This window comes from Amblyraja radiata, chromosome 15, assembly GCF_010909765.2.
Source record: "Amblyraja radiata isolate CabotCenter1 chromosome 15, sAmbRad1.1.pri, whole genome shotgun sequence".
NCBI lineage: Eukaryota > Metazoa > Chordata > Chondrichthyes > Rajiformes > Rajidae > Amblyraja > Amblyraja radiata.
The window spans coordinates 44,143,523-44,170,494 of NC_045970.1; the positions used below are offsets into that span (position 1 = coordinate 44,143,523).

Sequence of the window (26,972 nt, forward strand, 5' to 3'; positions counted from 1 at the left end):
TGCGTCAAGTCGCCCCGTGAGAAAGCGCTATAAGGCAGCAACACTACCGCTGTGCTCCCGTTCCGCCCTCATGTTAATAAATAGAGAAGCAGAATTATTTTGCAGATGAATAATTAGCTTCAGAAGTTCTGCCAGAGTGGAGCTTTCAGATTCCTGGAACATTGGGACTATTCAAACAAATTACACCTGAACAGGACTGGGATTAATGTTTTCACGAGGTAATTAAGTGGTGCTGTGAGAAAAGGTTTAAACTAATCTGAATGAGAAAGAGCAACCAGAAGCAGCATACAAACAAAATGCCAAGAGACCCAGGAGATTCAAGCAGAAACAACAAACGATAATGTAAAAACAGCAGGAATTAATTGGGAATTAAGTTAATTAGGATTGCTTCAGAATGTATGTACGTTGATGTGAGAATTGATACAAATAAAAAATTAACATTGAACAGAATGGTATAGTGCAGGAGCAGACCCTACAGCCCACCAGTTACATTCTGACCCCAATGTCAATCTAAACTAATCACAACTGCCTGCACAAGGTTCGTATCGCTCGATTTCCCCTTGTCCATGTGTGTCTAAATGCCTCTTAACCATTGAAAAAGTATCTATTTCTTCCATCTCCCTTTGTAGTGTTCCAGGAATCTCCACGTCTCCTTTACACTTCCCCCCTCTCATTTTAAACCCATATGTTCTCTAATATTTGACATTACTACTCTGAAAAATGTCTGTGATTATTTACCCAGTCTGTGCCGTTCATGATTTTATAAACTTCCATCAAGTTTCCCTAGTCTCCGATACTCTAGTGTAAACAATTCAAGTTGATCCAATCTTTCCATATACAGTAGCTAATATATTCCACTCTAGGAAACATCCTGCTTAACTTATTTTGCACCTCACCTAAGCCCCCACATCCTTCCTATAATATGGTGACAAGAACTGGATACTGTACTCCAAATGTGGTCTAACTAAAGCTTTATACGACTGCAACATGACTTCCTGACTTTTATATCATGGCTCAAACGGTGAGGGAACTAATGCTGCTCATGCCCACCCTTTCCCATCATTGCTTTCTACCAGCTAGTTCTCCACTACTTCCTCAATCTGAAGAAGGATCCTGACCCAAAACAATATCTGTCCATTTCCCTCCACAGATGTTGCCAGCCCTGCTGAGTTCCTCAGCCTTTTTTTTTTTTGTTCAATGCTTCTGAGTTTTGGCATTTACGACACACTTTCCCCTCGTGTTTAGCCTTCCAAAATGCAATACCTCACACTTGTCTGCGTTAAACTCCACCTGCCATTTGCCAAATTTCCAACTGAACTGTATACCGCTGTATCTTTTGACAAGCTTCCTCTCTATCCACAGTTCTGCCTATTTTAGTATTGCCTGCCAATTTACTAATCAGATCACCTACATTTTCAGCCAGACCATTTATGTAAATTACAAACAATTGAGCTCCCAGCATCGATCCTTGTGGGACACCCCTCCAGTCCTCCTGACATCCCTCCTCCAGTACTCGTGTCTTTTGTGACTATGAATTATGAATTACAAGTGGAAATTGCCACCAGGGATTATGTTACAATGGTTATAAATAGAGAAGTGGCTTATAAATAGCCAGGAGTCATTGTTAAACATTCCTGGATCCTTTGTTCACAAGACTCTGGGAAGGAAACGTAATCTGAGTTGAACTCAGCATTGAACTGGGACAGCATTAGAGTTCTACAGAAATCTAGACGATTCAAGATCTGAATATATTTAGTTTATTTATAAACAGGAAGCACAAACAAAGCTATTATTTAGTTAATATCTATCATCCTCAAACAGTGAGGGAAATTGAGGAGCAAAATTTGGAGAAAAATATATTGAGTGGAATTGCAATAAAAGGGAATGCATTTACCTTAATCCGGACCAAGAAATATTATGATGAAAGGATGATGAAAATGGAAATGAAAGTTAAAACAGAAATGGTATATTTATGACAAGGATCTGTCAGAGAACACAGAAGAAAGCCAGTCAAAATATAGAGAGTGGAATGTTAAATTGTGACAGAATGCACGTGGAACAAAAAGTATGAGAAAAGTTCAGTGATAATATAAAAGGAAATACAAACATATTTTATCCATGCACAGAATGCAAAAATTTAAGAAAATATTTCTGTGAAAGCAAAACCTATGACTGAAATAGTAAATGAGTATTTCACCGTTTTCATAAAAATAGTCCATTTAGTTGCGATTTCTGTCATTTTAACACTCTTGCCTTGCAAGGTTTTCTTGCTTATATTCTTTGTATACTGGACCACTAATGCATGTCACAAAATATTAGAAAATCGCCATTCATTTTTTCATTCCTGGGTCCTCTTGTTGATGAATAATTTTCTTCTTCTTTTATACTTCTTTTACCCAGGGTAGGGGAATCAAAAACAAGAGGACATATGTTTAAGTTGAAAGGGGCAAGATTTAATACTGACCTGAGGAGCAACTTTTTTCACTCAGAGGACAGTGGGTATAAGTAATGAGCTACCAGAGGAGGTCGTTGAGGCAGGTTCTATAACAGCACTTAAAATTCACTTGGACAAGTACATGGAAAGGAAAGTTTTAATGGAACAGAGGAATGCAGGCAAGTGGGATGAGCTTAGATGGAGCATCTTGGTCGGCATGGACGAGTTGGGCTGGAGGGCCTGTTTCCGTGCTGTATAGCCCTATGACTCGTAACCTTTATATTTATTAGAAACTTTAGCTTTAGTAGTTTCTTCCGTTTCTGACCTTCCCCTTAGGAATAATCCACTTATCTCTATCACTGTCTCATTCCTGAAAACAACTGCTTCTCTCTTCCCCATAATATCCTCACATCTTAACAACAAAAGCCGACATGAAGCCAATTGCTCCAAGATTGTTTAATTTACAGGGATTTCTTCTATTTAAAAGTAATTTGCCAAAACCAAAAGGAAATGCTCGGTAAGAAATAAACTAACATTTGTTTATTTACTGTGTTACAAATTCCTGCTTTGGTCTCTTTTTAAACCTCTGAAATCTTCATATCTAATGTAAACTGATAACGTGGTACATGAAGAAACATTCTTCAATGTGCCTTCTTAAATAAATTTCTATATAGAATGTTTCTTTCATGTCAATTTAAAATAATGAGGACTTCTGTTTTCTATACTTTAGTCAAGAACTTGGAACAAAGAGTGATTTACAGAAATAAAATTGTAAGACAGCTAAAAATATAAACAAGCTACCATGGGAAAGCATTTTAACAGCTGCAAGAATCTTACTCAAAAGTGACAACATGGATTAAAATTATCAGATTGTATCTCAATAGTCCTGTTCTTTGAATTAGTTAACTAAAATTACGAAAGACATGTTTGCCTTGACAAAATGAACCTCTATAGTCACAAAAAAGATGAGTAACATAGAAACATGGAAACATAGACAATAGGTGTAGGAGTGGGCCATTGGGTCCTTCGAGCCAGCACTGCCATTCAATATGATCATGGCTGTTCATCCAAAATCAGCACCCCATTCCTGCTTTCTCCCCATATCCCTTGACTCCGTTTGCCCTAGGTGCTTTATCTAACTCTCTCTTGAACAGCCCGGCCTGACATACCTGGCCTTCATGAGTTGTGAAACTGTACCCAACCAAAGACTTGAAGAAAAATGGAGCTATGACAGAAAACACAAAAGGGAAGTTGAAAAGAAAAGGTTGAAAGTTGACAACAAAATCCCTATATTGAATTATACATTACAAGATCAGAGGCAATCATAAAGTCCAGACAATTTTTCAAAATGTTGCCCAAATAGTCTCACACTATTGCTGTATCACTATAGCCAAAACTGATTTTTCTTTTCAAGTGAGCTATTCAATTTCCTATCAAAAGTAATTATTGCATTCTTTCACCATTCTTTTAGGTATTATTCTAGAAGCGCATAATTCACTGCATAAATCTAAAATATTCTTCTCAGCTTCTTGTCTTATAAAGTACAGAAATTCTCCATGCAACAGACATCTTCAGCACAAAAGTTATCAAAAGCCACCCATATACCTAAAACATTTACTTCTCCATGTTTTTATCTGTTTTCCACTGTGTCGTTCTCGGGCGAAATAGTTAATGATAGTGCCCACACAGTTTTCATGAAACTTATCTTATGGTGAAACCATTTAAGACAATCCTCTCCATGGAATGTTTTCCCACAAATGATTACAACCCCTTTGGTCTTCTTGTATGCTCAGCCTTAGCATCCTGTCTAAAGGCTGAATAAATAATATGTGACTGAGCTTGGCGTGCAAGATTAGTTATCTTGGGTTGGTCAATGAGACTGTGTATTTCTGTCAGGGAATAAGATGAAGGGAACATGGGAAGAGAATTAAAACAACAAGCAAAGATAGGTTTGCCCATCGAGCCTGTTCCTTACTTTATAGTGCAACTGAACAACATGACATTCAATCATCTCCTATCTTGACATTCAATCATGTAATCTCATGTAAAAAGAAAACCTGGGAATAACCTGATAAATACTGGTCGATTCCTCTCTGTTTCCCTGAGGATTTACAAAAGTTCTCATTCAAATGAAAAATATGGTGACCAAAAATCCACCCAGCTTTAGTACACTTGTGTCAGTCATGGTATGTAAATTAGAGTACATTACAAAGCGTTGTTGAATAACTCAGCAGGTCAGGCAGCATCTGCAGAGGGAATGGACAGGCAATGTTTTGGGTCGGAACCCTTTGTCAGACTGCTGTCTGAAGCTTCTCCAGTCTGAAGAAGAGTCCCGACCTAAAACATTGCCTGTCCATTTCCTCCACAGACACCGAGTAACTCCAGCGTATGGTGTTTTACTCAAAATTTGAGCATCTGCAGTTCCTTGTGCCCCAATGGTACATAAATTACCCAGCTTTCTTCTGACTATCTTGCCCTACTACACTTAAGGAAAGGTTCCGGGCTAACTAAAGATCTTAAGGATGGTATCAAAATGAAAGTAATGTCATATGCCCAAAAATATGGGAAACATTACTCTACTCTGTGTTGTCAATTTTCAAAGGGTTGGAACTATCTTCTCCAAACTGTGAATGAATTTCTAGCCATAGACACGGCAAAGGAATAGATGAATGTGCAGAGATTGAGCAAAAGAAATCAACCAAGGAAATGCGAGGTTATCCACCTTGATTAGAAGGAAAGCAGAATATTGTTTACAATACAATACAATTTATTTGTCATTTGGACCCCTTGAGGTCCAAACGAAATGACGTTTCTGCAGCCATACATTACAAAACAAAAAAAAGACCCGAGACACAACACAATTTACACAAACATCCATCACCTCGCTGTGATGGAAGGCAAAAATACTTATCTCTCCACTGCACTCCCCCCCGATATCAGAGTCAAAGTCAAAGTCAAAGCCCCCGGCTGGCGATGGTGATTGTCCCGCGGCCATTAAAGCCACGCCGGGTGATGCAAGGCCGAGACCGGGTCTTGTTGTTGGAGCCCCGGCGGGCGCTCGCAAAGTCCCGCGGCCATTCCAAGCCGCGCGGTGCGATGGTAAGTGTCCCCGCTCCAGCTGCTCTTCAACCCCGCAACTCGGGCGGGAGAAGTCGCCGTTGCGGAAGCCCTGAAAAGCGGTCTCCCAGCAGGGACCCGCGGGCTCCCGGTGTTGCCGTCCGCCAGACCCGCAGTTGCAGCCTCCGAATCTCCGGGGGTCGGGTGGCAGCAGCGCTCCACCACCGCTCCGGACTCGGCCAGCTCCGCGACGGTGAGGTGAGTAGTCGGCAGCTCCGCAACTGGAGCCCCAGGTCGTTCCTGTTGGAGGCCGCTCCACGTTGCAGCCCCAACGACAACGGAGACCCGACAAAGAAAAAGTCGGGTCTCCCGTGCAGGGGAAAGATTTTAAAGTTACCCCCTCCCCCCCACCCCCCCACACACACATACCCCAACAAAAAAAATAACAAAAACTACATAAAAACGAGACAAAAAATAATAAAAAACACAGACGGACTACAGAGGCCGCTGCTGACAAGAGTCGCGCCGCCCACCAGAACTTTAAATGCTGTAAGAATGCTGCTGTTAACAGGAATCAGGGTATGCTCATACATGAAACACAAAAAGTTAGGAGCAGGTACAAGTAATTAGAAAGGCAAATGGAAATTATCTTAATTGAAAGGGGAATAGAATATAAAAGCAGATTTGCCCGGTGGAAGGTGATAACCAGGGATTATTCTTACTCTGAATGGGAGGGAAAAGAGTGAAGGCAGAGGTACAGGAAATTGATGAGACACTGGGAGAATGGCAGGGAATCCCAACAGAATGCAGGTTGAGAGGGCCTGTAGAATTTCACAGATTCCTACAGCTATCTCATTTGAACCCCTCACATCCCCCTCCTCTCTCAGCCCCCATTGTCCTCGACGGTACATCGCCCAACCTCCCTCTCCCCAACTGCCCCCCTCTGACCCCCCAACGCTCATCCCTGTGGTGTGGTTACCATCCCCCCTGACCTCCCTCTATCCGATACAGAACGGTCAGTCCTTAACAGAGGCCTTACCATTGTACCCCTAAGCCGTCCCCTCATTGAGGTCCAGGCTCATCATAATGTATTGCTCTTCGTCCGTCACCTCTGCCTCCAGGCTTTTTTCTACGGAAAGGGGTCCTAATCTCTCAGTGATGATCCCTCCTCCCGTCTTGAACATTGCTCGTCCTTTTGTCAGCTTTCTACCCTCTCTGGACCGTTTTATTTCCAACTACTGTCACGACTTCTCTACTCCTACCAGACACTCCAGTCTCACCCCCTCTGAATGTACAGCCCTCCACACACTTCACAACAATCCAGACATTGTCATTAAACCCGCCGATAAGGGAGGTGCCGTTGTAGTCTGGTGAGCTTGCTTCTACCATGCTGAGGCTGGGCACCAGCTCTCGGACACCTCCTCATGCCTACCCCTTGATCACAACCAGCGGGCCATCATCTCCAAAACTCTCTCTGGTTTCATGCCAATCTCCTATTTTCACCACTTCCTTGAAGATTCATTAACAACAATAGATATTTCTATTGCTTTCACATACATATCATTTTGATTCAAAGAATCGCTAATTTGCCTTATTTTCCTCTTAAATATTTATAAAGCATTATATAGTATTCCTTGATTCACTTGACAATAATTTATCATGCATTTTTGCCCTAATTTCTTTTTAAAATGTCACCATTTGCTCTTCTGCACTTTCTACATTGTTCAACTCTCCTAATTTGACAGGTTTCTCTTTTTGCTTAATTTAACCTTTTGTGGTTCCTGATATACAGGTAATTGATTTGGGAGCTGCCATTTTGTTCTTAATACGTGGTCTGAGCCTCATCCACTCTGACACTGACTTTCTGTACCTTAAAACGAAGCACAGTGTAACAGCAGTTAGTATTGCTGTGCACAGACCCAGAATTGCGGGTTCGATTCTGAGCTTGAGTGTTACGTGTGTGGAGTTTGCACATACTCCGTGATCCCATTGGGTTGCCCTGGGAGCACCAGTATCAGCCCACATACCAAATAAGTGCTTGTTGACAGGCAAATTAGGCATTATAAATTTCCCCTGGTGTAGGTGGATGACAAGGAGAATGGGGTTGGGTGAGTTAATGGAGATACAAGAGGGAGAAATTGGGATTGATGTAGATAGGTGCAAATGGTTTGCATGGACACTGTCTATTTTCTGTATGACTCTATGCGCCTTATGCACTTTTGCTAAAGTGTTTCTTACCCTTGTAAAATTGATCTTAACCTGATTTATAGATGTTACTACAGATGTATCTTTGTCTGTTCCAATAATTATGCTAAATCTAGCTGATGTTAGATGCTTTCCCACTACTAGCTCTTCTACATGTTAAGATTAGCCCTATTTGTAAATCCAGCGGCGTATCCTCTCATTGGTCTTGCGCAATACTTATTAAAATCTTTTTGTATGAACTATGACATAGAATGATACAACATGGAAACAGTGGCTATTTACATGGATTTGAAGTGCATTTTAAATGTTCTAAACCTTCAATAATGTTTACACTGCTTGCTACAAGAGATGCCAACTTGGAACAGAGCTGCTACTGAGAACAGTTTACACTTCTGCTCGTGCTGGGAGCTACGATTGGAGCTGGGAGCTACGATTGGAAGCATGCTGTTTTCATCAAAAGACAGACTACCGTCATGTAAGGGACGATTCTCTACATATCAGTATTTCTCATGCCACTATTACGTTCTCAGACCATACGTTCAGCCAGGTCACCAAGCAGCAAGCTCTCTATCCCAAATGCTGCAGTTGCCATCTGGCCCACAGCCAGACTTATGAGCTGTTGCCCATGAAGATACCTGCATTCTCCCCAACTCAGAGAGAGCAAGCATGGAATGGGACAAAAGAGCACTATGACAGCATGTTGCTATGTGAGTGGCCAACAATTTTTCCCCAGCTGTAAACTTGCCTCAATTTTAGCCAGCAACGTTCACGACAAGGCTGAAATCCACTGAGGTTTACTTGCAATTTACAATGGGAATAGGAACTGGGGGTTTCTTTGATGGGCAGCCAACCGTAAAGGCCAGGTTAAACTGGGGAGACAAATTGAAACATCACACATACTACTTGCACAGAGCAGTGTCAGGTACAGCGATATAGCAAAACTTACTTGCTACACCTATTCTACCTTCACAAGTATCATTTTATTACTTTTATTCATGTAGGATATATTTCAACTGTATATATCACTATTTGTTGGCAAAGATGAATCACGACAGCAAGAAAAAGATAATGAAGGAGGAATGATACAAATGTGCAAAAAGAGTACCGGTAATTGACACTAAAAGACAGAGGAAGAGGAGGCAATAAGCTAAAACTTAATGACATTAAAATAGGAAATTAAGTTGTATATCTTCTATAATCTCCATTGTGCAGAAGCAGATTGGTTTTAATATTCACCTAGGTTACGTTATGTGATGACTTCTATTGTGATGACATCATAAATGCCCATGGTAACTGCAAAACCACTAGGCTACATTTGCTTTAAGACATGCCAAGGTATTTCAGGTTTAGTTGGTTTACAAGAAGATTACGGAAGCTAAGGAGAGCAAGAAGAAGTCCATCTTTTTCAGTTTTATTTCAATTTATTCTACGGAAAATACAAAATGCCCCCGAATATGAAAGACTAAATGACTTTGATCTTGAAGAAAAGCCCCTCACTGTGGCTGAACAATTACAACTTGGGCGCTACTAACATTGAAGAAGAAAGATCACTAGTACCTGATCTTCATGTAATTAATAATGGCCTTTGACTGGTCGACGGAGAAGAATTCCACGCCACGAGTTATATCTGAACTTGACTGACTGACTTCAGTCATGAGTTTTGAGAGCTCTTTTAAATTATCCAGCAATGGCAAGTGTTTGTCTGCAATAAAACACAACACCAACTGAGTGAATTCCTTAGAAGATATTCCATTTCCTATAATTTGATGAAGTATTAGATAGAGAGTGACAAAATCAATTTGAATGTCTGTTTTATCTTCTGTTAAATTAAAGATGTTGCATCTTGTACATATATATGTAGTATCAAAATCTTGTTAATTTAACTGTCAATTGGTAAGATTGATAAAACTTTAAACTTTCTCACAAATCATTATATTTTCTTCTTTTAGGAGGTTCTTTGACGTTGGAGATGAAACTCACACAAAAAAATTGCATCATTTCTCACCAATCCAGTGATTAGATGAGTTGCAGGTGAAATGTTCTCTTGTTTGGCTCTTTGTTTGTATTAAGTATAGAATCGACAAATGCAATGCAAGTGAGTCCAATGACTTTCTGGAAGAAAGCTTGCAATTTCCTGTTCTCAGTTACTATTTTGAAAATAATTAAAGTAGATAAATCCCCTGATGGGATCTATCCCAGGTCATTGAGAGAGGCAAGAGAAGAGATTGCAGGATGCCTGACGGAGATCTTTGTTTCTTCTCTAGCCACAGGTGAGGTCCTGGAAGTCTGGAGAGTAGCCAATGTTGTTCCTTTGTTTAAGAAGGCAAGTAAGAGATAATCCCAGAAATTATAAGGCAGTGAGTTTTATGTCGATGGTAAGGAAACAATTGGAGGGGATGCTTTGCGATAGAATTCTTCGGGATAGGATGGAAGAGGATGGGAAAATATAAGGACAGTCAGCATAACCTTGTCCATGAAAGGTGGTGTCTTATGAACTTGACAACGTTTTTTGAAGAGGTGACGAAGGTGATCGATGAACGTAGGGTAGTGGATGTTGTCTACATGGATTTTAATAAGACATTATTAATAAGGCATTTGAGAAAGTATCTCAAAGTAGGCTGATCGAGAAGATGCAGGGATCCATGGTGATTTGGCCATTTGACTTACTCATAGAAGACTAAGGGTTGTGTGGATGTTATTCTGGCTGAAGGACTAAAAGTGACGTTCCACAGGGATTTGTGCTGGGTTCCCTGTTGATTGTGATATATAAAAACAATTTGAAAGTAAATGTAGATGGGTTGGTTAATAAGTTTACAAACACCAATAGTGGTGGATTGAGGAAGGTTGTCAAAGTATACAGCGGGATATAGATCAACTACTGAAATGTATGGAAAAAATGGCAGATGGAGTTTAATTTAAGCAAGTGTGAGGTGTTGCACTTGGGAGGATGAATACAACGGGTAAGTATACAGTTAATGGCAAGATCCTTAACAGCATTATGTACAGAGGGATCTTAGGGTCCAAGCAATCAGTCCTTGAAAGTACCAAAACATATAGCTGGATTAGTAAAGAAGCATTATGGTATGTACGCCTTCATTGATTGGGGCATTTAACATAAGAGTGAGAAAATAATAATGCAGTTTTTAGGACTTTGGTTCGGAGTATCATGTGCAGTTCTGTTCACTGCATAAGAGGAAGGATGTGGAGGCTTTGGAAAAGGTGCAGTAAGAGATATAGTTACGGTAGGCAGTCAAAACCTTTTTCTCAGGATACAAATAAAAAAGACTAGATGGCATAACTTTAAGGTAAGAGGGGCAAAGTTTAACGGAGATGCGTGGGGCAAGATTTTACAGAGAGAAGTGGGTGCCTGAATGAGCTGTCAGAGGTGGTGGTGGAAGCAGATATGATTGTGGCATTCAAGAGTCTTTTAAATAGCACATGGATATGCAAGGCATGGAGAGATATGGATCACGTGCAGATAAGGGAGATTAGTTTAACTTGGCATCATATTTGGCACGGGCATCGTTGGCAGAAAGGATTGTTTCTCTGCTGTACTGTACTGTTCTTTGTTTTTATGTACAGAACATACTTGTATTTGGATGAGGTCAACAATGAACATTTTATTAGGAGAGGGAGCAGGATGGGAATCCAATCCCATCCTGTTTCTTGAACCAACATACCAATATACCCCCCCCCCCCCTCACTACTCTACAAGGCATGTTCACAACTGTCCAAGTACCCATTCTTTCTTATTGTAAATTTCCTGTACCCCAGCTTTTCCACAAGCTAGGATCCAAATACCTCCATGCCCCTCTCCTCAGCCCCCTGATCAAACAGTGTGTACTCACAACATTGAGATTTCCCTCATTTCATAGTGATTATATGTCTAGTTCTTAGCCCCTCGGTACAACCAGCATGACAGTCCGCGAGCACATTTAGTAATTCAAAACTGCAATATTCCCAGATATGAAGTCATACAATTACCCACATGTGGACAAATATTCTGCATAACCTAGCTCATGCTGAAATTTACCATCATCAATGCTGTGGCCTTAAATTAATTTGATCTATAATTCTATATTAATTCCTGATCTGACTATGTAAATATATCAAGATAGAGACATTATCTAAATGACCATGAATAGATTAATCATTTTACTTATACTTGATGCTGAAACAGTATGCATTAAAATGTGAACCACATTTTTGCAGTGCAAAAGCACTATCAATATAGGCATCATTTTTGTGAAAATCTATTTGTTTTAAAATTTAAGAAACAAAATTCATCTTGAAGGAAAATTACTTCCAGAAATTATTTCTATGAAGATTCTGGCAATAAGCCATGCTACATATTAATAAATAATCAAAATAGCATGCTGGTGAAAAGAAAAATCAAAGTTCCAATGATGTTTGTTGATTTACAGATATACATAGCGTCTATCAACCAATGTACATTTTCCAATGTTATGATACCAACTTTCTCCTGAATTACTTAATTCTCTTGCGATTAATCATGCATTCATATATGAGCTGCACTAAGAATTATACTTACCGCTGATGTTCTCCAAAATGACATTTAATAGAGTCATGAAGGCAGATATTTGAAGTATTGTAAAAGTTTGCTCTTTGGCCCACAAAAATCCAGAGACATAATAATCCAAGAGGATGCCTTCGTTCATGGAATGTTCGTACTGTTTGAGTTGCAAAATTTCTGCTAATGCTCTTTAACGAACAGAAAGAAATAGGAAAATTACATTCCCAGGTAACAATTTCATGGTGACATACAGGTATATCTTTAAAACACAATGCTCTAGAATGCAATAACATCAAATGAAGTGCTCAAAGCAAATATTATCAGAATATAGTGGTAGTGAAATTGTCCAACTGAGAAATTGTTTTATAATTTTGAGTTGGGTGAAGAATGTTTACATTAATAATCACTGGAATTAAACAAATTAAGAATAAGTCTGCATTTATGCAGAATCTTTCCCAACCTTGGTTCCTCAGAAGAGCAATGAGGTTCAGCATGTCTCCAATGCCAATTATTAACTTCTATAAATGCATCCTAGAAAATATTCTATTGGGATGCATTAGAGCTTGGTCTGCCAGCAGCTCTACCCCAGACTGCGAAAAATTGCAGAGCATTCTGAATGGAAATTTAGGACTTTAACTTGTGGATTTGCCCGATCTCTTTTCCTAATTATTATGTAACTAATAGAATTATGTCCATTAATCTCAAAATGCTCCCCCACTAGAATTTTATTTACTTTCCCAGTCTCATTTCCCAAGAGGAGGTCAACGGTTTTGCATTTGGGATAACCATAACAAAATAAAAAATTGATATGATGAAAGTATAGCATGTTTGAAAATCCGAAAGCTATTCCATAGTGATTGCCTTCCATGTTGACTTCACTGTTCAATGTTGCAGTAGTTCCCTACTAGCTTCCAGATAGGTTCTGGTTGGCTGTTCCTTTCCTGTGATGGTACAAACAGATATCCATGGAAAATTTGGCTGCCAATTACTCCTGCCGCAGTATAAGAAAGCAGTCGATGGTACATGGTCTGAGACTTTGTTGAGGGAGAAGAAATCTTGACATTCCGAATTCCTTCAGAACATTCAGATCTCCACAATATCAGAGGATTATGCATACAATTAATGTGAACAGATCGCACAACTATTGCAAATGGTTCTAGACCCTTGCCAATCCTTAAGTAAAGCTCATGCAAATGGGTCGTCTGCTCCAAATCCTGTAGTGTGTCCTACAAGGCACACAGTGGGGCGCTGCATCACAGTTAGTAGAGCTTTGGTGAGTTAGCCTGAGATTCAGTGCAGACACAAACAGTCTGAAAACCCTTGGCTGATGTTCCCATGGGAGCTGTTGCTAAAGGATTGATGGTAGCCATTAGTAACTTTTAGGTTAGAAACCAAGATGAAAATTCATCCAAGAAAGAATTTATTCAACTGTATGACACCATAACTGATGGCTTGGATCTCCTCTTCAAACTGTGCATTTGTCAATGGATGTGAATAGGCACAAAGCAAATGCCATTAGTCTGAGTTCATGATCTGAGAGATACCAATGTCAACCATTAAGTTGGAAGCATCACAAGAGAACCTACGTTTGAGAACAATAGCTATTACTGTAATTGGTCTTGCACCTCCTCCATACTGTCTGCTGTTCTTCATCCTTGTGCCAAGGCTCACGTTTTTGCAATAAACTATGCAGAGGGATCGGAGTAGTGGAAAGATCCAATGGAAAATAAGCACTGTATTGAATAATCCATAGATAAATCTGAGGGCTCTAACATTTGTTGCTTCATTTTCATTCAATACAGTGACCAACTTCTAGTATTCATATATACTTTGAGGCCCAAGCGTATGATTTTACATTGCATTCAGTCCTATTTACTTCTCCTATTGTGACAAGGTAGTCTTTTTAACCCATGTTCCAATACTTTCAAGGCCTCCTACTTATAATATTGTCCTGAAAGCTGCTGGGAATCACCAGCAATTTTAGGTGTAACCTTCTACAATGGCTCATCATTTTGCAATAACCTATGCAGAGGGGCTACTCCTCGAAATATCTTTGGCGCTGATTTCACCCCAGTGGCAACTCTGTACATTCAACTAGTTAGTCTCTTCTGAATGTTCATTGGCTACATTTAAATGATTCACTAGATCTACATTTAACTGAGTGGGGCAAGTAGAGCTTGGTAAACATGTTGGTCCTGCCAGGTCTGTGTCCAGATTCTGTGACATGGGCAAATGGAATAGCCAGTTATTGATATTTTCAAAATATCCCTGGAATAAATGTATCATTTTGTTTGACTTCAGGCCCACGTTAAGTGATTCCCATTCACACACTGAACCTTAACCAGCTGGTACTGTTCAAGATCCCACAAGCTTTCCACACCTATGGCATAAGGGAATAGGGAGGTGGTCTGGATTAGTTGGCATCTTGGTGGAAATGGATATGGGCATTTGTACTAAAGTTGTTGAGTGTGTCATTTAACAAAATGCAAATTGTACATGTAACCAATCTTTACCCAGCAGTGTTAGTTAGTCACTATATATAGTTCGTAAAAGCATGCACATTAACTAACTAACTTCCTACTAACTTGGAATCTTGCTGAATTTATTATCATGAGCAGTATGCCCTAACGCTATGTCAATGATCATTTATAATTCAAAATAATTCACTGTAATGGTAATTTTAAATCTTAATTCTTTCATGTGGCCACTACTAATTATGTGAATGTGATTTTTGTCATGTCCACTTCCTAGTTTTCAGGAGTCACTATAATAGATGCAGCAGCGTTCTCTAACTGCTTCCTTTGATAACTGTGGCCAAGCTTTCCATATTTCAAGACAATGTGACATGATAGTTTCCTGCCAGAACTGACCTCTGCACTCACAAGACCATGATTCAATTAAGATAATGATGAATTACACAGCTATTTCTGCTTCCCTCTGCATCCTGGAGTCCTGCACTGACCAAGATTGCCTTGTACTCTTCTGTGCCATTTCTACATCAATAGCAATCCTATACATTTTGACATAAAGTGTGCTTATGTAGCCGAAAGCAGCCGAGTCTGTCCCACAGAAACATTGTAAACATAGCCTCATTAAATACTGAAATCCACAATGTAACTTATTTGTTTCCTCTGACATTTGATCATGCATAGCACATATGTGGTGTTGTATCTACTACGGTGTTAAGAGGAGTTGCCAGTGCTTGAATCATCTCAAACAAAATGCCATTTTGTTGGATTGTGTCAATTCGCTCGTGTTGCATATGTGTCCATGCTCATTACTACTAGTATGGGTTACAAAGCTCAGAGATCACTGAGTTTCATTAGTTGGAACTTTTGCCTATCACTTCTGAAAGATTATTGACTTTGGAGAACAGAAACAACCATTCCAAGTAAATCCTCAGTGACTCGTGATTTTTCAAATGTATCATTATCTCAACATAGCCCATGTGAACTACTTTTGCCATCTGGTTTTAATTCCATTTTACACATTTAATTTACTTCAGTGTTGAGAGATTCACCATCAGTTTTGTACTACTTTATTGATGTCACTGATTAACAATTGTCACTTGAGAACAATATAGAACCTGTCCAGTGGAGTGCATTTGGGTTCTTCTACATTAGTAATTTAACCTAGAGAATCAGAGAAACATGACCATTTAATATAGCAGACAATATTTAGCTGCCGATCAAAACCCTCTCACACTTTGATTATATGTCATATCAACGACTTCTCAAGGTCTCATGGTAACTAAATAGCACTCCTATCCACTAATTCCCTCTCCCTTGCACACACTGATAGTTCATTTCTATTATTTCAATATATTTGGACAGCACCCACCATGCCTACCATTAAAAAAGCTTGGCTCTAGTTGGCTTCTCCAGGGTATGTGTCAGGCTCATGAAATATTTTATGATGTATGGTACACCATTTAAGGTCTATAAAACCTTTAAGGAAAGGGGAATGGTCATTTCCGCCACCATGTGACTCCTCCACCTGTCATGTCTTCCCATCCTCACCTCTTTCTGCTTTCCGCAGAGACCGCTCCAACCACAACTCCTTGGTTCATTCATCCTTTTCCACCCAAATTATGCCCTCCCCAGCTACTTTCCCCTGCAATGGCAGGATATCTAACCCCTGTCCCTGTACCTCCTGCCCCATCCTTGCACGGACCCCAGCAGCTATTACAGGTGAGGTAGAAGTTCACATACACCTCCTCTAACGTCATCTATTGCATTCAGTGGTCCCAACGTGACTTATTTTACATTGGTGAGACCTGCTGGATCCCTCGATTGCTAACCATATTAATTCCCATTGCCAACTCCCCCCCCCTGACCTTTCTGTCCTGGGCCTCCTCCATTGCCAGAATGAAGCCACATGCAAACTGGAAGAGCAGCACCTCATATTCTGCTTGGGTAGCTTACAACCTAATGGTATGATTGAATTCCCAAATTTAGCTAACTAACCAACTTTAACCCTTTCCCCTCTCCCGCACCCCCCCCCCCCCCCCCATCATCTTCCACGCATATCCCTTCCTCTGGCTTCACATTCTGCACCTCTTCACTTCTTATCTCCTCATCTCACAGTCTTTCGTTTTCTTCCCATATCTAGCCTTTGTCCACTCATCTACCAATTAACCCTCCCTCACCTGTACCAACTATCACTTGCCAGACGTTGTCCCATCCCCACCTCTCTTCCAGCTTTCTCCCTCTACTATAATCAGTCTGAGGAAGGGTCCCGGTTCAAAATGTTGCCTATCCATGTTTTGCAGAGATACTGCACGACCTGCTGAGTTATTCCAGAACTTTGTGTCTTATATGGGATGGATTACTCAATGGTCTTCATTTTCTCCATTTAGGGTGACAGTGAGGGATATGAGGAAGACCACATGCACAGGAAAATCATCCTCTGGACTGCAATGCCTCGCCAGACTTGAGGGGACCATCCTTGTTCTCTTATGCAGAGGAATCAAGAGAGATACAAATCTCAATTGAGAAGAAGTTATATGGAATCTTCCAGGTATGATAATTAATAATGCTTCTTTGTGATTACTAATCCCCTTTAATATGATTAACGTCTGCATTGATGCATCACCATAAAGATGTTTGGATGCAAAGGTGTTTCTTTTATCATCATTACATTTTTGCATACCTTTCATTCATTGTTCTTTATCTCTCTACTTCATTGTCTATATCTCTTGTTTCTCCTACCCCTAATCAGTCTGAAGAAGAGTTTTGACTCAAAATGTCACCCATTCCTTCTCTCCAAAGATGCTGCCTGTCCCACTGAGTTACTCCAGCTATTTGAGTCTATCTTCGGTTTAAACCAGCATCTGTAGTTCCTTCTGATTGACAAGTTACCAGCACAGACCCAGCTTTCTCCTGCTGGAGCATTACTCAAAGCACACTGCAAAGTCTGGAAAGAAAGGAGAAAGACAATGATACTAATAATGGGTATAATGTGTCACTATATCTGATATCGTTGAGAACTGGGCAGAATAATTTAGAGGGCAGTTTGTCACAAGAGATGCACCAAGACTCAGACGAGGTCCATGATTGGCATGTTTTCATGATGTACTAATGTGGATGCACAAATAGATGGTTAACGAGTTGTTTGGGCTGCCCAGCCAAATGCAGAAAGTGGCAAGGAGCCTGGATAAATCCATTTCCATGTTCTTGCAAGGATGTTGTGCGGTATCAGGAAACCATGATCTCCCTCTGGAGCTCATGTGCTTCTTTTTGCTGGGACTGGGCAGCATTTCTGTGACACTACTCCAGCTGCTGTTAAGTGATAGCTGCTGCAGAGATGTCGACATAAACTGCACAACCCTTCTGCTTCGATACAATCTATCCTGATCTAGTTAGAGGCCTGCCACATAAAAGAACAGAATGTGACTGAGGAAGAACACAGTCCTCACTGAGCACAGAGATATTTTTCATAAACAGACTGTTGTTCTGAGAATCCCACTCTTGAGAAGATACTGATCTCAAAGAACAAAGGTATCTATAGGAGCTTGGGGATGCCAAAGATGTGCAGCTTTCTGTATTTCATGAAAAGGATGAAGCTGCATGTTGCTAGGTAGTTCAAAGATGCCAGGCATAAGCAAGTTGCTCTCCTACAGAATCAGAGGGATGGTACTTGGGAATTCATTTCTCTTCTGCATCTTCATATACCAGCCACACACTTACCCCCACTCGCATTCCTATTCATTGTAAACAAAGTTCTGTTCGTGATGCTGGAAAGGGTACAGAGAAGATTTACAAGGATGTTGCCAGGGCTAGAGGGTCTGAGCTACAGGGTGAGGTTGAGTAGGCTGGGTCTATTCCTTGGAATGCAGGAGGATGAAGGGTGATCTTATTGAGATGTATAAAATCATGACAGGAATAGATCGGGTAGATGCACAGAATCTCTGGGCCAGAGTAGGTGAATTGAGGATCGGAGGATATAGGCATAAGGTTAAGAGGAAAAAATGTAATAGGAATCAAAGGGGTGACTTTTTCATAGGGTGGTGGATGTATGGAAAATGTTACCAGAGGAGGTAGTTGAGGCAGGGGCTATCCCAGCATTTAAGAAACAGTTAGACAGGAACATGGATAAGACCGGTTTTGGAGGGATATGGACCAAATGCGGGCAGGTGGGACTAGTGTAGCTGGGACATGTTGGCCAGTGTGGGAAGTTGGGCCAAAGGGCCTGTTTTCACACTATCATTCTATGACACTATTCACTGACAACTGACTTGAGGGAAATGAGTGATGTCAACAGGGACAAGACAACGTACTCTGGAGTGTCAGCAGAGCAGCTCCAGGTCTAAAGATTGAAATAATGTTAGAGAGTCTGAATACTAGCTGATCATTGCACCAATGCCTACCAGTCTTCTGAGGGGTTGCCTCGTGTGCTGGTTCAGAAGAGCATGAATTAGAGCTTCTGCCAGGCTCTCAGACAGCACATTACTCCATGTACCCATGCCCCATAGCCAGCAGTCCATTTGATACCTCCGGTGTCAGGGGTTATGGGGAGAAGGCAGGAGAATGGGGTTAGGAGGGAGAGATAGATCCACCATGATTGAATGGTGGAGTAGACTTGATGGGCCAAATGGCCTAATTCTTCTCCTATCACTTATGAATAAGACCAGAGCAACATTAAGGGACCAAATGCTGGCCTATATGTACAAATGCTGGCCTATATGTGCTAGCCTATATGTCTGTATACATGTAAATAGATTTATTTATTGAAATCATATTCTATGTCGCTCTTCCAGGGAGATGCTAACTGCATTTCGTTATCTCTGTACTGTACACTGACAATGACAATTAAAGTTGAATCTGAATCTGAAGACCTTTTTCTGGGTCAATAAAATGACAACAGTGCAGGTTCACAGGAAAAGGAAGTCGCCTTCAAGTAGTGAGATTGCAGAAACACAGGGACACTGTGATATACCACTAGGATACCAAATCACACCTACAATGTCATCAATCAGGAGAGATATTCTGCTGTGAAACTTTACAGATAAACGTCACAATCCTTCATTTGTGTATTAGTTCAGTTTTAAATTATTCTCAAGTCATGGGACCTATTTCTCATCCAGGGTAAATAATATCCTTCCTTGTACAAATATTAGTCACATTAGCATGACAGGCCCCATCCAACCTCATCAAGAAAGATTGCTAATGTCATGCATTTTGGGTCAAAAAGCAACAGGAGAGTTTACATTGTCACCATCCATTGAATTATGCATTCCCCTTACAAATTGTCGCTTCAGTGTAGTGCAGCAAATGACTGGAAAATAATTAGACTCATGTCATAACTGGCCTGCTATTTGACAATGATTGCATCCAACCTTTTATTATAGGTTTATTATATTATATTATATTATTATATATATATATATATATATATATATTATATTATTATAGGTTTATTATATTCTCACATTTTTGATCCCTTGTTTGTTCTGATCTTATAATATTTATCACGGCCAATTCTAAGGAAAATATGAGTGAGATGAAACATCTGGTCTACAGTCCCTGTTTTCCAGGATCCCTCCTTTATGTGGAGGATTAAAATTAATAAGAAGATTTGAGGCAGCTTTAGTGAAAAAATACAGATTGTGCATGAAAGTGTTACAATCAAATGATCAAATCGAATTGTTGCCAGCTGAAAGGTTTTTCACTGATCTTAGCACACGTGGCATTAATAAACCAATACCATTACCGATGATATTTAATTACTTCTGTCCCACTATATATCATGATATGTTCAATTCACACAAAAATGTGAACATCACCTGGGCAGTTGCTAGGAATTCCTTCCTGCTGAATGACTGTGGATATCATTGGATTGAAATGTTCGTCGCTCATGTGTCTCTGCAGCCAATGAATGCCAATCTGATCAATATGTTTTTATGTGCATTATTCCCAGTTGTTGTGGCTATAATGCTGTCTTGTCAAAATCAATGTTGTGAAGCATTCGAGAAGGTTCAACGATTTCAACAAAGTTCAATTTTGAATCGGACACAGATCCGAAGTGAGTATATCTTTGGGAAGGTCAGAGTTTTAAAAACTAGATGCCGCTCATCAGGAAATACAGATATTTTGCATCGCATCATTCAAGTTATAGTTTCAAGGGAATCATTCAGTGCATATAAAGGAGCATTGCAGGATACAGAATAATTTTATGGCTCGCTGAGCAATGTTGATGTGAGGGATTGGAATGTGGCAACAGACACTTGGCTAACACTTGGGACTATAACTTAGAAGGTTCTTTATGAAAATTTCCTATGAGGGAATTCTTCATAATCCATGCAGACCAGACCTCCCTCCTCTATTCTGCTGAGAGGCAAAGTGTGCATAGTCATCTGAAAATGCCTGTGGTTCTTTTTTGCCCTCCACTCTTCAGATCCTTTTAGGTTTAGTTTTAGTTTTAGCTTTAGAGACACAGCGCAGAAACAGACCCTTCAACCCACCGGGTCCGTGCCGACCAGCGACCCCTTTTACAAAGCAAATTAGCCTGCAAACCTGTACGTCTTTGGAATGTAGGAGGAAACCGGAGAAAACCCACGCAGTCTCAGGGAGAACATAAACACTCCATACAGACAGCACCCGTGGTCACGCGTTCTAAGCCATCAATTCTAACACTGCACCATCGTGCCGTTAGTTTTAAGTTGTGCCTCATGCTGCTCTTTATCCAGCACTGGCTACAGGCATTGTGCAGCATGCAGCAAGACAATATGTTTAATTGGCATATACTGGAGGCCACAATGATACACTGACATTTCATATTTAAGAAGACCAATGGCTTTTTCATAATGACTGTGGTATTTGTGTAGTTCTCATTGTGTTTTTTTCGTAGGAATGTTGTGGTTGGACAGTGCATTGGCGTGAGAAGCCAGGGAAGGAGAGTTGGCCTTTAATCCCCAAGACATCCGTCAGGCAGTGGCTGGTTGGGAAGGAAATGTGCAAAAGAGCCTGGGTGGGAGTCTTTCTGCAGATATTGCGGATTATGTTGTCAGAGGCCGTTTCACTGTCTCCATCATAATGTCTCTGATTATCACGAACATTTGGAAAGAGTTCAACCATTAAAATAAATAAAACTTCTTAAATTATTCAACGTAATATATCTTTTAACGTCAAAGTAAATGGTTACTAATTAATTAAAGTCAAAAATATACAGACAATGGCAGGGGCACAGTTCCACTGCCCAGCAATCCAGGTTCGTTCCAGGCCTCATATGTGGAGTACATGTTCTCCCTGTGATCTGCGTAATCCCGTTTCCTCACACATTCCAAAGACATATGGATTGGTAGGTTAGATAGACATGAAGTACTGGAGTAACTCAGCGGGTAAGGCAGCATCTTTGGAGAAAAGAATGGCTGATGTTTTGGGTTGGGACCTTTCTTCAGGCTACCCACCTTTTTTCTCCAGAGATGCTGACTGACCCATTGAGTTACCCCAGCACTTTGTGTTTATCTTTGGTATAAACCAGCATCCGCTGTCCCTTGTTTTTACCCTGGATTGGTAGGTTAATTGGCCCCTGTAGTTACCCCTAATGTGTTGGTGTGTCGCAGACTCTGAGGGGAGTTGGTGGGAATGTGGGAAAATAAACAGGTTAGTGTAAGATTAAGTAAATGAATGCTTGATGGCTGGTGTGGACTCAGTCTGGCTGAAAGGTTGGCTTCCATGCTTTATCTCTTTATGACGCTAAAACAAATAACTTCTGGTCCATTATTCATCAAAGAAGTCCAAGTAAGATGTGTTCTCTCTGAAGATTCTCTGAGAGTATAATCTTTGTAGATGTCCAAATTGCTTTCTTCTGTCCTAAGACTTCTCCAAGTACTAACCATGTAATTCAGTAGTGTAGTACTGTTAGTGGCACAGCACGGAAACAGGCTCTATTTACATTTAAAAGAATGTTACAGCATGTTATTTTGCAGAGGAAGTATTTCCTGCGATAAAAGCTTGTTTGAGGAAATCATCTGGAGTTCTGATTTTATTAGCATTTACATAGGGTAGCTGATAGAGCTGCTCCTTCCTCAGATCCAAAAGAGAGAGAGACGGTAACTAGGATGGGATCAGAGACAACATAATCCTCCGCCATTTCCGCCACCTCCAACGTGACCCCACCACTCGCCACATCTTCCCATCTCCCCCCATGTCTGCCTTCCGCAAAGACCGCTCCCTCCGCAACTCCCTCGTCAATTCTTCACTTCCCTCCCGCACCACCCCCTCCCCGGGCACTTTCCGTTGCAACCGCAAGAAATGCAACACCTGTCCCTTCACCTCCCCCCTCGACTCCATTCAAGGTCCCAAGCAGTCGTTCCAGGTGCGACAAAGGTTCACCTGTATCTCCTCCAACCTCATCTACTGCATCCGCTGCTCTAGATGTCAGCTGATTTACATCGGTGAGACCAAGCGTAGGTTGGGCGACCGTTTCGCCGAACACCTCCGCTCAGTCCGCAATAACCTACCTGACCTCCCGGTGGCTCAGCACTTCAACTCCCCCTCCCATTCCCAATCCGACCTCTCTGTCCTGGGTCTCCTCCATTGCCAGAGTGAGCAACAGCGGAAATTGGAGGAACAGCACCTCATATTCCGTCTGGGGTCCTTGCGTCCCCTTGGCATCAACATTGAATTCTCCCAATTTGGCTAGCCCGTGCTGTCCCCTCCCCCCCCTTCACCCTCTAGCTGTCTCCTCCCATCCGCCCGCCCTCGGGCTCCTCGTCCTCCTCCCTTTGTCCTTCTTTCTTTCCCCACCCCCTATCAGTCTGAAGAAGGGTTTCGGCCCGAAACGTCGCCTATTTCCTTCGCTCCATAGATGCTGCTGCACCCGCTGAGTTCCTCCAGCAATTTTGTGTACCTGGGATCAGAGACAATGTCGGTGAGATGATCAGTAGTGAAGAGTATTTGAACTCTGAATGATTAGGGTTAAAGACTTAACGTGGAGGAAAATGGATGCCTTAGTCTCTCCAGCAGCTCAAAATAACACCAATGCAAGTCTCGATTCTATAGTATGAGTTACTTCAGTATTCCTGTGGGCTTGGTATAAATGTTAACTTTTGTGCAAGTGATATCAAACTAATATTGTTCACCATGTGACATTGATATACAAGCAAATGTTCCCTGTTCTCCAGCACAGTATCTGCACAGAAGAGCTACATCGATTTTAACGTGATCTTTTGCTCCAAAATGAAAATGGCCATCCAAGCAATATTTGGTATCTCTGCTCTCTAGCCTGTGGTGACCTATCCAATACTACCCTAAACTTCAATTTTGACTTCTCCTGTATTGGCTTTACAAAGGCTACTGGGGAGACTTTAAACTAGAATGGTTGGGGCGAGGGACTCAAATAGAGAAAGCTAGTAGACAGAATGGGAGGCAGGAAGCAGAAAAGGGAAGCACTCGGGCACAAGAGGAGAAAGAAAAAAAAGGAAATAAATAGAGAATAAGAGGCGGGGGGTTTCTTAAATGTGCATATTTTAATGCTAGGAGCATTGTAAGAAAGGTGGATGAGCTTAGAGTCTGGATAGATACCTGGAAGTATGATGTTGTGGCGATCAGTGAAACATGGTTGCAGGAGGGCTGTGATTGGAAACTAAATATTCCAGGATTTCGTTGCTTCAGATAGAATTAGAGGGGCAAGAGGTGGAGGTGTTGCATTACTAGTCAGGGAAGATATTACAGCAGTGCTTTGGCAGGGTAGATTGGAGGGCTCATCTAGGGAGGCTATTTGGGTGGAACTGAGAAGTGGGAAAGGGGTAGCAACACTTATAGGGGTGTATTATAGACCGCCAAATGGGGATCGAGAATTGGAAGAGCAAATATGTAAGGAGATAGCAGATATTAGTAGTAAGCACAAAGTAGTGATTGTGGGAGATTTCAACTTTCCACACATAGACTGGGAAACACATTCGGTAAATGGGCTGGATGGTTTGGAGTTTGTAAAATGTGTGCAGGATAGTTTTTTGCAGCAATACATAGAGGTACCTACTAGAGGAGGGGCAGTGTTGGACCTCTTGTTAGGAAATGAGACGGGACAGGTGGCGGAGGTATGTGTTGGGGAGCACTTCGGGTCCAGTGATCACAATACCATTAGTTTCAATATAATTATGGAGAGGGTCAGAACTGGACCTAGGGTTGAGATTTTTGATTGGAGAAAGGCTAACTTTGATGAGATGCGAAATGATTTAAAAGGAGTGAACTGGGACATTTTGTTTTATGGGAAGGATGTAGAAGAGAAATGGAGGACATTTAAAGGGGAAATTTTAAGAGTACAGAATCTTTATGTTCCTGTTCGGTTGAAAGGAAACAGTAAAAATTGGAAAGAGCCCTGGTTTTCAAGGGAAATTGGACATCTTGTTCGGAAAAAGAGGGAGATCTACAATAATTATAGGCAGCATGAAGTAAATGAGGTGCTTGAGCAGTATAAGGAATGTAAAAAGAACCTTAAGAAAGAAATTAGAAAAGCTAAAAGAAGACATGAGGTTGCTTTGGCAAGTAAGGTGAAAGTAAATCCAAAGGGTTTCTACAGCTATATTAATAGCAAAAGGAAAACGAGGGAACAATTTCTTTTCTTCGGTATTCACCAAGGAGAAGGAGAAGGATGTTTTGGTGTTGAACTTCTTTATGAATACTGTGTTGTATTTTTATTAGTGTGCTGCAAGGACATCAGAATTTCCCCTGAATAAGGGGATTAATAAAGTATTTATCTATCTATCTATCTATCTATCTATCTATCTATCTATCTATCTATCTATCTATCTATCTATCTATCTATCTATCTATCTATCTATTTATCTATCTATCTATCTATCTATTGAATTATGTGAGGTAAGGGAAACTAGTAGAGTAGCTATGCATACTATGAGTTTCAAAGTAAGAGAAGTACTGACACTTTTGAAAAATATAAAAGTGGATAAGTCTCCAGGTCCTGACAGGATATTCCCTAGGACATTGAGGGAAGTTAGTGTAGAAATAGCCGGGGCTATGACAGAAATATTTCAAATGTCATTAGAAACGGGAATAGTCCCCGAGGATTGGCGTACTGCGCATGTTGTTCCATTGTTTAAAAAGGGTTCTAAGAGTAAACCTAGCAATTATAGGCCTGTTAGTTTGACTTCAGTGGTGGGCAAATTAATGGAAAAGATACTTAGAGATAATATATATAAGCATCTGGATAAACAGGGTCTGATTAGGAACAGTCAGCATGGATTTGTGCCTGGAAGGTCATGTTTGACTAATCTTCTTGAATTTTTTGAAGAGGTTACTAGGGAAATTGACGAGGGTAAAGCAGTGGATGTTGTCTATATGGACTTTAGCAAGGCCTTTGACAAGGTTCCTCATGGAAGGTTGGTTAAGAAGGTTCAACTGTTGGGTATAAATGCAGGAGTAGCAAGATGGATTCAACAGTGGCTGAATGGGAGAAGCCAGAGGCTAATGGTGGATGGTTGTTTGTCGGGTTGGAGGCAGGTGACTAGTGGGGTGCCTCAGGGATCGGTGTTGGGTCCTTTGTTGTTTGTCATGTACATCAATGATCTGGATGAAGGTGTGGTAAATTGGATTAGTAAGTATGCAGATGTTACCAGGATAGGGGGTGTTGTGGATAATGAAGAGGATTTCCAAAGTCTACAGAGTGATTTAGGCCATTTGGAAGAATGGGCTGAAAGATGGCAGATGGAGTTTAATGCTGATAAATGTGAGGTGCTACACCTTGGCAGGACAAATCAAAATAGGACGTACATGGTAAATGGTAGGGAATTGAAGAATACAGTTGAACAGAGGGATCTGGGAATAACCGTGCATAGTTCCTTGAAGGTGGAATCTCATATAGATAGGGTGGTAAAGAAAGCTTTTGGTATGCTAGCCTTTATAAATCAGAGCATTGAGTATAGAAGCTGGGATGTAATGTTAAAATTGTACAAGGCATTGGTGAGACCAAATCTGGAGTATGGTGTACACTTTTGGTCGCCTAATTATAGGAAGGATGTCAACAAAATAGAGAGAGTACAGAGGAGATTTACTAGAATGTTGCCTGGGTTTCAACAACTAAGTTACAGAGAAAGGTTGAATAAGTTAGGTCTTTATTCTCTGGAGCGCAGAAGGTTAAGGGGGGACTTGATAGAGGTCTTTAAAATGATGAGAGGGATAGACAGAGTTGATGTGGATCAGCTTTTCCCTTTGAGAATAGGGAAGATTCAAACAAGAGGACATGACTTCAGAATTAAGGGACAGAAGTTTAGGGGTAACATGA

General features: G+C 40.8%; 1 protein-coding gene across 2 annotated transcripts in view; it reads right to left on the minus strand.

The window, feature by feature from the left end:
• cabcoco1 (ciliary associated calcium binding coiled-coil 1) overlaps nt 1–26,972 on the minus strand; it is a 69,773-nt gene that overhangs the window by 35,333 nt on the left and 7,468 nt on the right. For both annotated transcript variants that reach the window (XM_033034291.1, XM_033034292.1), the window contains exons 3-4: nt 12,249–12,418; nt 9,254–9,398 (exon numbers count right to left, since the gene is read on the minus strand). In XM_033034291.1, coding sequence (XP_032890182.1) covers nt 9,254–9,398; nt 12,249–12,418 — 315 coding nt within the window. The remainder of the gene's footprint in view (nt 1–9,253; nt 9,399–12,248; nt 12,419–26,972) is intronic.